Source organism: Podarcis muralis, chromosome 7, assembly GCF_964188315.1.
Source record: "Podarcis muralis chromosome 7, rPodMur119.hap1.1, whole genome shotgun sequence".
Taxonomy (NCBI): Eukaryota; Metazoa; Chordata; class Lepidosauria; order Squamata; family Lacertidae; genus Podarcis; species Podarcis muralis.
In genome coordinates, this window is record NC_135661.1 from 26,594,901 (window position 1) to 26,609,212 (window position 14,312).

Below are 14,312 nucleotides of genomic sequence, written 5' to 3' on the forward strand. Positions count from 1 at the left end.
TGGTCCTTTAACATGCAACAGGAGCTGAGCTCTTGCTTCAATGCACATTCTGGCTACAGAACCTTCTCCCTGCCACCTCTGGATGTGGGCAATGGGCAGCTGGCCTCACAATTGAGGGTGGAATGACCATAGATTGCCCTCCCACCAGATGTCAAAGAGAAAAATAACTACCAAACTTTTAGAAGACATCTGAAGGCAGCCCTCTTTAGGGAAGCTTTTAATGTTTAATAGGTTATTGTATTTTAGTGTTTTGTTGGAAGCAGCCCAGAGTGGCTGGGGAAACCCAGCCAGATGGGCAGAGTATAAATAATAAATTATTATTATTATTATTATTATTATTATTATTATTATTATTATTATTATTATAGATCAGCAAGGAGAGGGGTGCAAAAGGGAAGAGCTCTGGACAGAAACAAATTAAGCCCTGAAAGTGCCAAAAACTTGGCCCACACGTGCACTTATAATAAAAACTTTAGATAGATAGATAGATAGATGATAGATAGATAGATAGATAGATAGATAGATGATAGATAGATAGATGATAGATAGATAAAAAGGTAAAGGTACCCCTGCCCGTACGGGCCAGTCTTGACAGACTCTGGGGTTGTGCGCCCATCTCACTCAAGAGGCCAGGGGCCAGCGCTGTCCGCAGACACTTCCGGGTCACGTGGCCAGCGTGACATCGCTGCTCTGGCGAGCCAGAGCCGCACACGGAAACGTCGTTTACCTTCCCGCCAGTAAGCGGTCCCTATTTATCTACTTGCACCCGGGGGTGCTTTCGAACTGCTAGGTTGGCAGGCGCTGGGACCGAGCAGCGGGAGCGCCTCCCGCCGCGGGGATTCGAACCGCCGACCTTTCGATCGGCAAGCCCTAGGCGCTGAGGCTTTTACCCACAGCGCCACCCGCGTCATCTATCTATAGATAGATAGATAGATGTAAGTTTATTCCACAGCTGGTTTTGTTGTTATGGAACTTGTGGTAGGTTCTCACTGCACTCCAACATTCCTTGTGTTAATATTTCGCCATCATCTACAGAAAATGCAAAGGAAAATTATTATTATTATTTCTTTAATGTGAGGATGCCTCTTGGTATCGACGGGACAGCTCTCTCACCCAAAGGAACAAAGGGAGCTAAAAGCTACCGCAAGCTCCACACACGTACAAAATCCAGAAACCCAAACCGAGGTGACGATGATCATTGTTTACTACTAATTTATTACCTCTCTAGCCCACCTTTCTTCCAAGGAGCTCAGGGTGGCCTGGATAGTTCCACCCTACCCCCCATTTCATCCTAACCACAATCCAGTTAGGTAGGTTAGGCCGAGAAGCAGTGACTGAGCCAGCGAGAAATATTGTAAAGAAGTGGACTCACTAGGATTTGAACCCTGGTCTCTCCCGGCTTCTAGGCAGATGCCCTAACCACTGCACCACACTGGCTCTGTGACGCGTCCCCTGTTAAGCAGCAAGGGTTGTCGATCTGCCTCAAAGCGCAGAGCTCACCTGAGCGATCCAGTCGTTGAAAGCGGAGACGCGTGTGAAAACGGTGGGTTTGCGGTAGGTGTTGCACCCGCTGGAGGAGACGAAGCTGCCTATACCGTGAACCTCCCACTTTCCACTGGAGGGTTTGCAATTGAGTGGGCCGCCCGAGTCCCCCTGGAAACAACCAAACAGAATATGATGGAGCTTCTTTTTTAGGAAGGATGCTCTGAGTTTTCTCCTTGGAGATGACTGGGGAGTCAAAACTGATTGTTTCTGAGCAGCTAAGCCCCGGTCATCCTTGTGGCAGCCAGCCTCTTGGACAGAAGTGGGGAGACTGTAGCCTACCAGGCAATTTGGGCCAAGTCATGCTCAGCTGCCACTGGATCATGTTTTGGACCTAGCCTGAATCCCCCTGCTTAACCTTGGCTTGCTTGAACTACACGGCCCTTGCTGCTGCATGCTTGAAGCTTATATCTCCCAGAATCGTTTAAGTCGTACTTACAGAAATATTGTAAAGAAGTGGACTGACTAGGATTTGAGTAAACACAATCAAGAAAACAAACACAGAGATTAAGACATAATAATTGGAAAATCACAAAGCACATGAAGCAATTTGAAAATAATTAAATGACAAGAATAGAACAATATTCAATTCAAGAATATAATATTAAGGTACAATATAACAAGCAGGAGAAGTTAATATGTAAACAACCAGAAGAGGAAGTTGAGGGGAGGAGTGAGGGAACTGGGGAATTATATTTTTTCTTTTCTTTTTGAGATAATGTGATTGTGAGGAATATAAAACTGTAAAACTTAATAAAAACTATTTACAAAAAAGAAGAAGCTTATATCTCCCAGGGTTGGGATATGAGCCCCTGATATAACAGCAGCAGCAGCAGCAACAACAACAACTTACTGTATTTGTACCACGCCCATCTGGCTGGGTTTCCCCAGTGACTCTGGGCAGCTCCCAACAGAATATTAAAAACACAAAAACATTAAAAACTTACCTAAACAGGGCTGCCTCCAGAGGGCACCCCATGTGAGGAAGAATGGGGCAGTGCCCATGGGCATAGTCAGGGAGATGGGGGGAGGGCAGCCGCCCTCCATAAATCAAGTAAATAAATAAAAATACTAAAGTAGAAATTGTAGAAAGATTTTGAAGGCTTTTTCTGAGCACTTGGGGTCAAAATCCCACTTGCAATGCAGCTCGAACTATGGTGAGAATTAAGTATTAAGAAAAGATGGAGAACATTATAAGATGTGGTTGGAAAAGAATAACGATGGAAACCATGGAAGGGTGGAGGGAAGTCCAAGGATTCAGAGAATCCTATGTTTATATGATTGTGATTTATTTGTGATGTGTTTGTTAATGACAAAAATGAATTGGGGGGGGGGGGTTAAAAAAGAAGAAATAAAACTTTTAGATTTCATTCCGAATCTGACAGAGCCAGAAAGAGAGTATACCCCAGTATCCTGCTTCTGCTTCCTATATTGGATAATGGGGGGGGGGGGTTAGATGCAACCACCCCCCTTCTCCCTCAGGCATCCGCCGAGCACCTGGTATTCAGAAGCACGCGGCCTCTGAAGACTCAACCTTGTGGCAACGAACACCAAGATAAAATTGCGCCTTGCAATCCCGGTGAGTTGGATTGCAAGATGCGGCGCTTCTTCTGGCTGAGGGACCGGGCAGCCACTGCTGCCGCACCTGCGTGCCAGGCGCTGACCTTGCAGCTGGAGATCACGCCGTCGCCCCCCGCGCAGACCATGCTGCTTTTCACCGAGCTGCCCCACCAGCTGGACTTCGAGCAGGTAGCATAATCCACCACGAGCAGGCGCCCCTGCTGCAGGATATCCGGGGACGCACCGTCAGCTGGAAGAGACAAAACACAAGGGGCTGCTGGTGGCAAAGGAGGATGCTCTTGGAACCGATCTTGGGTTACTGCCGCAGGGGTGGGGGTTCTAGGGGGCAGGTCAGAAGGCTCTTGGGATTCTCCCCAAGCCATAGCTGTGTGTCTGCACAGCCTGCTCTCCACATGCTGATTCCTGAAGGCCCTGTCCAATCCATGCCTTTCTCAAGTGCTTTGGCAGGCTGGGCTACTATATCTTTGAAATGTAATCATGCCTCTTGCATGCCTGGCCAGAAAGGGGTGTCCGGGTGTAAACCTCTGACTTTTGTGAAGGAGATACAGTGGTACCTCGGGTTAAGAACTTAATTCGTTCTTGAGGTCCGTTCTTAACCTGAAACAGTTCTTAACCTGAGTACTACTTTAGCTAATGGGGCCTGCTGTACCATCGCTGCGCGGTTTCTGTTCTCTTTTTTTTTTTAAATAAATTTTTATTAGTTTTCCATAAGTAAAAAAGAAACAAAGCAAAAACATGAACATAAACAAACACAAAATCGACTTCCCCGTACCACCCCTTTTCTGCATTCTTGTTTCAAGATTTTTCAGCAACCCTTGCGTAATAAACTTGTTTATATTTCATAAATTTAACTTCTATAAGTTATTAATACAGCTGTAGTTCTTTATCTCTTATTACCCTGAGCCCCTAATTTTCCAAATTACAACAGTTTTTAAGATAAACTTTGAATTTATTCCAATCTTCATCCACCGCCTCTTTCCCCCGGTCTCGAATTCTGCCAGTCATCTCTGCCAGTCCCATGTAGTCAATCACCTTCGTCTGCCATTCTTCCAACGTGGGTAAATCTTGCGTCTTCCAATACTTTGCTAGAAGAATTCTTGCTGCTGTAGTGGCATACATAAAAAATGTCCTATCCTTCTTTGGCACCATTTGGCCCACCATGCCCAAGAGAAAGGCTTCTGGTTTTTTAACAAAGGTTCTCTTCAGAACTTTTTTAATTTCATTATAGATCATTTCCCAGAAAGCCTTAATCTTCGGGCAGGTCCACCAAAGGTGATAGAAGGTTCCCTCCATTTCGTTACATTTCCAACACTTATTATTGGGCAAGTGATAGATCTTAGCTAACTTGGCCGGAGTCATGTACCACCTGTAGATCATTTTCATAATGTTTTCTCTTAAGGCATTACATGCCGTGAATTTAACACCAGTGGTCCATAACTGCTCCCAGTCAGCAAGCTCAATGTCATGCCCCATATCCTGTGCCCATTTAATCATACTAGATTTTACCATTTCATCTTGAGTATTCCATTTCAACAGCAAATTGTACATTCTTGACAAGTTTTTAGTATTGGGTTCTAACAATTCTGTTTCTAATTTTGACTTCTCCACTTGGAAGCCTTTCTTTCTGTCCTGTTTAAAAACTTCATTTATCTGTCGATAATGTAACCAATCTCTGACCTTAAACTTCAGCTTCTCGAAACTCTGCAATTTTATTTTTTCACCATCTTGTTCTATGATTTCAGAATATTTAGGCCAATTAGAACCCATATTCAATTTTTTCACCTCTTTTGCCTCCATTGGTGACAGCCACCTAGGGGTTTTACTTTCAAACAAATCTTTATACCTTATCCAAACATTGTACAAAGCTTTCCTCACCATATGGTTCTTAAAACCTTTATGCGCTTTTACCTTGTCATACCATATATATGCATGCCAGCCAAATCTGTTATCAAATCCTTCAAGATCCAAAATGTCTGTATTCTCGAGGAGCAGCCAGTCTTTCAACCAGCAAAACGCTGCTGATTCATAGTAAAGTCTTAAGTCCGGCAGGGCAAAACCCCCTCTATCTTTTGCATCTGTTAATGTCTTAAATTTTATTCTTGGCTTTTTGCCCTGCCAAACAAACTTCGATATGTCTTTCTGCCACCTCTTGAAACAGTCCATCTTGTCGATTATTTGTAATGTCTGAAACAAAAATAACATTCTAGGCAATACATTCATTTTGATAACAGCAATTCTGCCTAACAAGGAAAGTTTCAGCCTTGACCATATGTCTAAATCTTTCTTAACTTCTGTCCAACATTTATCATAATTGTCTTTAAATAAATTCACATTTTTCGCTGTCAAGTTCACCCCCAAGTACTTCACTTTTTTTGCTATCTCCAAACCTGTTTCATTCTGGAATGTCTCTTTTTCTTCATTTGTTAGATTTTTCTCCAAGACTTTAGTTTTTTGTTTATTCAATTTAAATCCTGCAACTTGACCAAATATCTCAATCAGTTCCAAAACTTTTTTTGTACTAGTGATTGGCTGCTGCAAAGTCAAAACTAGGTCATCTGCAAATGCCCTTAGTTTATACTCTCTCACTCCGACCTGGATTCCTTTAACCAACTGATCCTTTCTAATCATATTTAACAAAACCTCCAGGACCAGTATAAAAAGTAGAGGGGAGATAGGGCATCCCTGTCGTGTTCCTTTCTCTATAGCTATCTCTTCCGTTACCACATTATTCACAATTAACTTTGCCTTCTGCTCAGAGTAAATTGCACCTATACCATTTTCAAAACCTTGGCCTACCCCCATCCCTTGGAGATTCTTTTTCATAAAACTCCAACAAATGTTGTCAAAGGCTTTCTCCGCGTCCACAAAAATCAAAACCGCTTTTCTGTTAATGTTCATTTCCAGCAGTTCCACAATGTCTATTATATTCCTCACATTGTCAAACATGTGTCTTCCCGGGAGAAAGCCAGTTTGGTCCTTATGAATCTCACCTATCAATACTTTCTTCAATCTTTTTGCTAAAATGTCTGCAAAAATTTTGTAATCCACATTTAGTAATGATATCGGGCGGTAGTTCTTAACCTGGTTCTTTTCAGTCTCAGTCTTTGGTATAAGTGAAATAAAAGCCTCTTTCCACGTTTCAGGTGCCTTTTTCCCCTCCAGTATTTCATTGCAGACTTCTTTCAATGGTTGCACTAAACATTCTTTCAAAGCTTTATAATATCTGGCCGTCAAACCATCTGGTCCTGGAGACTTTCCCAGTTGTGCCTTTTGAATGGCCTCCTCTATTTCTTGTTCTGTTATTTTCTCATTCAAAGTCAACTTGCCCTGCTCTGAGATTTTAGGTAGTCCATGATTTTTAAGAAATTCATCTATTTCTTGTTCGTTCACTGGCCCTTGTGTGTATAATTTCCTAAAAAAGCTTTGGAAACAATTACTTATCTCATTTGGCTTATGAATATTCTTTCCCTCTATCTCCAAACAGGTAACTGTATTCAATTTTTGCCTCTTTTTCAATTGCCATGCAAGGAGCTTCCCACATTTGTCTGCTGACTCGAAAGTCCTTTGTCTCATTTGTTTGATTTTCCATTCTATCTCTTGATTTGTCAATTCCATGTATTGCGTCTGATAATACTTTATCTCTCTCAAAATTTCTTGAGACTTTGGTTTTGACCTCAGTTTCTTTTCTCCTTCCTTCATTTTTTCTAAAATTCTTTCTTTCCTTTCATTTTGCTTTTTCCTCTTGATTGAATTCTGTTGTATCAGGAAGCCTCTCATCACGGCTTTACTCGCGTCCCAAATTGTTCTTTTTTCAACTTCTGTTCTCAAATTTATCTCAAAGTAATCTTTCAATGTCTTTAGGGCCTTTTTACAAAATTGTTCATCTCTAAATAAGGAGTCATTCATTCTCCATCTGAAGGATCCAGTTGTTGTCATTTTCATTTCCATCTTTACCGCGTTATGGTCGGAGCAGGTTTTTGGGCAGATTTCTACTTTCTTAATCTTTGTAGCCATCACACTAGATACCCAGATTTGGTCAATTCTTGTCCATGTCATTTTAGATTCCGAGAAAAAAGTTCCCTCTCTCTCGAGAGGATTCCTTGTTCTCCAGATGTCAATCAAGTCCATATTTTCCGTCATCTCGAAGAAAGTCTTTGGTAGTCTTCCTTCTTTAGATATTGTCTGTCTTTGTGCCTTATCCATGTTTGTGGAGACCACTCCGTTCATGTCCCCCATCATTATTATTTTGCAGTCGAGATAGTCCAATAGAGTCTCATGCAACTTCTTAAAAAATTCTGCCTTCCCATCATTTGGTGCATATATTCCAATTATCAAATATTTTTCCCCCTGAATCTGTACTTCAATTGCCAGATATCTTCCTTCTTCATCCTTAAATTTCATTTTTGGATCCAATTTTTCTTTTGCATAAATCACTACTCCTCTCTTTTTTACTTTATCAGAAGATATAAATTCTTGTCCTAATCTTTTGTTCACCAACAGTTTCCTGTGTGCTCTGGTTATATGGGTTTCCTGTAGACATATCAGATCCAGTTGTTCCCTTTTCAAAATGTGAAAAACTTGTCGTTTTTTTCTGGGATGGTTCAAACCGTTGCAATTCCAACTAAGAAGTTGCAGAGACATTTTGTTTGTTAGATGTTTGACCCTCCGACTGCTCCAAGCTTTTCTTCCTCTTCAGTTGGCAGTTGTGGTAGTCCAAATGATAAATTTGCAATGTCCGTTAGCCCTCCTCCTTCTGGTGTTAATCCTTGTCCTTCTTTTGCCGGGTCCACCGTACCTTTCTGTAGGTCCTCTAGGTTTCTCTCCAAAAAGTGTTCTTTTTCCTGTACTGTTCTTATTCTTACTTTCTTCCCTTTGTAGTTAAAGGACAACCCCTGTGGAAATTCCCACCTGAAGAGTATAAAGTTCTTCCTCAACAAATTGGCCAAGTCTCTATAAAAAGTCCTCACTTCCAAGATGTATTTAGGGATGTCCTTAAAGATTTGGACTTGAATGTTTCCAATCACCAAAGCTTTTTGATAGTGGAGGTTCAGTATCTTGTCTCTTTCCTCTTTGGTTCTGAAGGTAATCAGACAATCCCTTGACTTCTTGCTTTGCTTTCTACCAAGTCTGAAAGCAGTTGTTATCTCTACTTCATCTTCCTGCAGATCTCCTTGCCAATTTTCCAGAATTGCCTCTGTGAGAAATTCCGTCAGGTTGTCCTCTTCGTTCTCTGGAACCTGTCTTAATTTCAGATTCCGTTCTTTCCGTTGTAGTTCCAGTAAGGAAAGGGCCGCTTCATGCTCATTCACCTTTTTCTCAATCGGCACAAGTTTTTCCTGTGTCTCCCCTGCAACAGATTTTGCACTCTCAGCAATTTTCCTCGTTTCTGAAGATTCCTGAATCAGTCTATTTATAGATTCTGTATTAGTCGCCACTGATGTGGTGTTCAAATCCAATCTTGCTGTAAGTTCTGTCAATTTCTTTGAATTTTCTGTAGATTGCTTTGTTAAGGCCTCTAGGGATTGATTTATTTTAAGCAGTGCCTGTGTCATAGATTCTCGGTTTCTGTTCTCATCCTGAAGCAAAGTTCTTAACCCGAGGTACTATTTCTGGGTTAGCGGAGTCTGAAACCTGAAGCGTCTGTAACCTGAAGCATCCGTAACCTGAAGCATCTGTAACCTGAAGTGTCTGTAACCCAAGGTACAACTGTACATCTATGGCTGTACATCTATGGCTCTGCTGCTCCAGAGAAGCGGACATGGAGCAATGGATCCAAACTACAAGAAAGAAGATTCCACCTAAACATTAGGAAGAACTTCCTGACAGCAAGAGCTGTTCGACAGTGGAATTTGCTGCCAAGGAGTGTGGTGGAGTCTCCTTCTTTGGAGGTCTTTAAGCAGAGGCTTGACAACCATATGTCAGGAGTGCTCTGATGGTGTTTCCTGCTTGGCAGGGGGTTGGACTCAATGGCCCTTGTTGTCTATTCCAACTCTATGATTCTATGATTCATCCACATTTGCCTCTGTGCCTCTGACTATTGGCCAGAAGTTCTCCTACGATGGAAAGTGGCCCTTGTGATGGGAGAGTGTTTGCCCTTCCCTTGCTCTAGTGCCCTGCCCCTCCATAGCTCAATAATTTTGAGCTTCGTGGTGGGGAAATTTATTTCCTGGCCAAATCTATCTGCTTTTCCACTGGAGCTGAATAAGCCATTGGATGTGGGGCAAAAGGGAATCGTGTCTGTGTAGCAACCCAAAAGGATGGATCTGGTGCATCAAACAGTGTGTGTGGGGGGAAATCATAACATTGCTTACTTTGCAGCCTCCCCCATCCTGTAGCATAGCAGGGAGAGTTGGAGGCTAAGATGCTGTTGGCCTTTGGAAGACACACCAACTGGATCTTGTCGCTCAGGGTGACGTGTTTGGAGAGTTTGATCAGCGCAATATCATTCCTGGTTTCCGCAGGGAGAGAGAGAAAGGACAGGGTGTCTGGTGCAACTTTTGCAACTTGGTGCCTTCTGGAAGTTTTGGACTACATCTCCCATCAGCCCCAGCTTCAAAGGGTCATGCTCCAGGGGGCTGATGGGAGTTAGTTGTCCAGAACATTTGGAGGTCACCAGAGTGATTCTCAGCTTACCCAAGGCAGGTACAGTTGGTTCTGGTTTTTGACTCTGTGGGAGATAAGGAGTGCTCTGTGTTACGCTCGTGGTAATGCAATGTATCCCAGATCTCCCACAAAGTCAAAACAAGATACATCCCACCACCATGTTAAGTACAACCCCAGCACTTTGACTCAAACATCTCCAGAAGGATACGCTAAATCACTCAAGGTAGGGGAACCCACTGACGCTGTGCCAAAATAGAGGAAATCAGAGATTTGCAAGCACATTTCCACATGCTAATTTATATGCATGTAGATGCACGCGGGTGGCGCTGTGGATTAAACCACAGAGCCTAGGGCTTGCTGATCAGAAGGTTGGCTGTTCGAATCCCTGTGACGGGGTGAGCTCCCGTTGCTCGGTCCCTGCTCCTGCCAACCTGGCAGTTCTAAAGCAGGTCAAAGTGCAAGTAGATAAATAGGTACCGCTCCGGCGGGAAGGTAAACGGCGTTTCCGTGTGCTGCTCTGGTTCACCAGAAGCGGCTTCATCATGCTGGCCACATGATCCGGAAGCTGTACGCTGGCTCCCTCGGCCAATAAAGTGAGATGAGAGCCGCAACCCCAGAGTCCGCCACAACTGGACCTAATGGTCAGGGGTCCCTTTACCTTTACCTTTAGATGCACATTTAGAAATAATAACTTAAGCAGAAATGGAATGCATCACCAACGAGCAAAGAGAAAGAGGACACATTTTTGTATAAAATAGGCATGTCCTGATTTAGATGTGCAGATGCAGATTTAAAATTACTGCCGTTCAAATAGAAATGCAGTGTGGTGGGGAAGACCAGGTGAGCTGGGTGCCTGCTGTTCAGGTGTTGCTCACTATTGATGGGTAACTTCAAGGCTCCTCTCGCGCTCCTGTCTTACAGTACTTCTTTGACAGCCCTTCAAATAGAGCGGTGCTCTGAGCCTCATCTCCACAAGGCGGCTTCGTAGCAAGCAAATGCAGCCTACGCAATTCAAGCAGGTGCTCTAAGTAGAGAAATAAATGCTGGTGGTGACTTTTGCTCATAAATCCCAAGCTTTACTCAGGGGGCAAAATAGTGGGGAGGGGCATAGCAAGCTCTAAATTCTGGCTTTGGTACTAAAAGAAAAACAATTCTGGATATTGTTTTTTCAGAAGTAAGTATGCCCACAATTTCATCCCTTCTCTCTCCACCCTGCCAAATCTGTTGGGAATCCTAGTTCCTTCTATACTTGTTTCATGAAAAGCTATTAAGTTACCCGCTGGACACGCTACTTGAGTCCCACTTTGGGTGAATGATGATTTTTTCTGGGGAGACAGCAATTGATCCTTTCTCGCTGGCTGAGAGACTGTGTTTTCCGAGGTAGACCCTATAGGTCCGAGAAGAACTATTTAAAAAAATGAAGAAAAGGAGTGGGGGATCAGAGAGTTATCTGCACTAATAATAATAATAATAATAATAATAATAATAGATTGCAAATGTGAATGTATGTTCCAGATAACAGAGGATAAGATTCCCTGCTCCAAGGAGCTTGTCCAGCCCGAACTACAACTCTACAAACTTCAGAAACTGGGAGAGAGAGGCTAACAGGAAGAAGGTGTTGTAATTTTAGTTACACATACTTTTGGTTATGGGCTAAGGAGCAGGAAGAGATAGGAAGCAGGCATCTCAACTCTAAGACTGCAGTATGTTCAGGGCAGATCTCCCCATGCAATTCAGGCCCATGTCATCCTCATCCTGTCATCTGCATAGCTCCACCCTGGTGTTTACATCTTAGTCACACCGGTGTGAGAGAGAACACTAGGAAATGTCTAAAGTAGAGAGATGGACACGCTGGTGCAAAATCTGTTTCCATTTGGGGTGAATAGCCTCTATATTTGCACCAGGCGGAGCTTCCAGGCTAACCTCAGGGTCAGCCCCACGTGGAGCACATTGCAGTAGTCCAGCCTGGAGCTTCCTGGCAACATGGATAACAGCGACCAGGTTTATCCTGGTCCAGAAAAGGCAAAATTTGCAAAGGATCCCAGAGTCTTACGTGAAAGCAGTTGTTTTCATCTGGCTGTTGACGTACCTGATACAGTGAGCGGCTGTCATGACCCAGTTGGTGGCAATGAGGGACCCACCGCATGTGTGATGCCACTTCCCACTGGAAGAAGAGTATTGAAGGGAAGCCTGGGAATGATAGGCAAATCTCAAGAAGAGACTGGAGGAGGCTAAGCCCCCTGGACCTCCCATCACACTATCCAAATCAGAGTCTAGACGAGTTTGCTCCTGAAAATCCTTCTCAGAGTAGTAAACAAAATTTAAACTGCTGAAATGATCGATTACAACGGCTAATAATAAATTTTAAAATCTCCAGTTGGTGTAGAAGAAGAAGAAAAAGAGTTTGGATTTGATATCCCGCTTTATCACTACCTGAAGGAGTCTCAAAGCAGCTAGCATTCTCCTTTCCCTTCCTCCCCCACAACAAACACTCTGTGAGGTGAGTGGGGCTGAGAGACTTCAAAGAAGTGTGACTAGCCCAGGGTCACCCAGCAGCTGCATGTGGAGGAGCGGAGACGCGAACCCGGTTCCCCAGATTACGAGACTACCGCTCTTAACCACTACACCACACTGGCTTTGTACAAAAGATAATGGGTTGCATCTAATGCTAGTCTTACCCAGAGCAGATCCACTGAAATTAATGGTATGATTAACATAAGCCCATTAAGACCTGTTAATCTCCTCTGAGTAGGACTTGGATACACCCCATATATAACCCCATATATAACCATCCAAGGCAATAATAAAAACCACACACACACACACACACACACACACACACACACACACACTAATTATCAATCATGCACAGTTAAAATCAGCAAGAATAAAAATAAGTATGCATAAATGAATTATAAATATAGGTAGTCATCCTCTTTTAAATCCACCCACGTTGAGGGGCATCAGTGCCTCCTATGGGAGTGAGTTCCACAGATTAACCATGCCCTGCCTCAAGAAGGAATTTCTTTCGTCAGTCCTGAATCTCCCAACATTTGGCTTCATGGGATGTCCGTGGGTTCTAGCATTACGAGCAGAGCTGGCCCAAGTTATTTCAGTGCCTGTAGGGAATAAAGATCTACATTGGGGTCTGCTGGCCCCAACAATCTTGCCACCCAAGGTTGTCGCCTTACCTTGCCTCATAGGTGGGCCAGCCCTGCCTATGAGAGAGGGAGAAAAACATTTCTGTAAGAGAAAGAAAATTAGCTGTACAAAAAAACACTGCAAGGGAGTGTCTTACCTGCCAGGGCCAGCTGTTCGGATTGGCATCCTCTCCTCCGACAATTCGGCTTGCTTTGGGCTTGTAGCTCGGGACCCCACAACTGAAGGCTGCAAAAAGGACACAGTGCAGACACTCTTGGAAGGTTCAGCGCAACAGATGGGTAATGCTCAAGGGAGCAAAATGCTCAGGCTATAACTAAGCACGCCTATATTGTTGCAAGGACCCTCTTTGACTCTACGCAATGCCACCTCTTTCAGGGGTTGGTGGTGTCAGGAGTTGGAGCAAGAATTCTAACAGGTGGTGGCTAAGCTACTGGAAATCAGAGTGTGTGTGAAAGAAATGAGTTTTTGCTGAGTCTGTGCAGGCTGTGTACATACTACTAGACCTTCAGAGCACGTTATCCCCCTCAAAGAATTTTAGGCACCGCTGTTCACTCCTCAAGGAATTATTATTTTTAACTATATTTTATTTTTTACCAACCACCAAAACACAGTGAAGCCCCCCAGGCAGCTGATACATTGGGTATACAATATTCAAAGATATACATATCCAATAATATACATATTCAATAATAACATATTCAAATCAACCATATGTACACTTCTATATACCTCCTCCTTCCACAAGGTTTATTTAACTTTTAAGATTTTAATTGCCCCAAATAGTTCAAACCTACTCAAATAATTCAATATCTTCTCAAACCAACCCTCCTCTTTCTCACTGACCTTAAACCCTTTCATTCTATGTCTCTGTGAAGATACATAGAATGAAAGGAGATACACACACCTCAAGGAATTACAATTCCCAGCAACTCCTAACAAACGACAGTGCCCATAACTCTTTGAGGGAGGGAAATGTGCTCTTAACATGCTTTAAAGTTATTTTGCATATGCAGCCTGGGTGAGTTGGAAATGCAGACCCCTCTCCATCACTGGCGGACGAAGGTGGGGACGGGGGGGGGGGCGGTCCGCCCCAGGTGCCATCGGGGGTGTGTGACATCACAAATGCACCCGCCCCCGGGACTTGCGTGCTTGCCATGCATGCCCCCCAACATGCACCCCGCACCCCGCAGGTGGCACACCATGCCACCTGGGATGCGCATTATGCCCCCTGGGGTGCACACCAGCCACGCCCCTGGATGTACGCCACCCCGGTGCCGGAACAGGTAGCTTTGCCACTGCTCCCCATCCCACCATATCTGCACACAGAGCCCACAAAATAGCTTTCAGTGCCTGATGCATATCAGAAAAACACCCAGAGAGGTTTTCCACATCTCCTGGCAGAATTGATTGGGCATCTTGTTTTG

At 43.7% G+C, this 14,312-nt stretch overlaps 1 protein-coding gene across 1 annotated transcript; it reads right to left on the reverse strand.

Moving 5' to 3' along the window:
* Positions 1 to 557: 557 nt before the first annotated feature.
* On the reverse strand, positions 558 to 11,979 carry LOC114602395 (chymotrypsin-like elastase family member 2A). The gene is made up of 6 exons (XM_028740563.2): positions 11,816 to 11,979; positions 11,003 to 11,131; positions 9,435 to 9,571; positions 3,207 to 3,352; positions 1,501 to 1,653; positions 558 to 1,029 (listed from the first exon to the last, which is right to left on the reverse strand). The coding sequence occupies exons 1-6, from the start codon at positions 11,977 to 11,979 to the stop codon at positions 1,012 to 1,014; spliced, it is 747 nt and encodes a 248-aa protein (XP_028596396.2). The 3' UTR covers positions 558 to 1,011.
* Positions 11,980 to 14,312: the final 2,333 nt, after the last annotated feature.

Excerpts from the sequence above, each read along its gene's own strand:
- LOC114602395 (XM_028740563.2), bottom strand. The coding sequence starts at position 11,979 with ATGGGAGGTCCAGGGGGCTTAGCCTCCTCCAGTCTCTTCTTGAGATTT. Across the intron at positions 3,353-9,434 it reads AGGATGGGGGAGGCTGCAAA|CTGACGGTGCGTCCCCGGAT; the intron begins GTAAGCAATGTT and ends TGTCTCTTCCAG. Across the intron at positions 1,654-3,206 it reads GCGTGATCTCCAGCTGCAAG|GGGGACTCGGGCGGCCCACT; the intron begins GTCAGCGCCTGG and ends GGTTGTTTCCAG.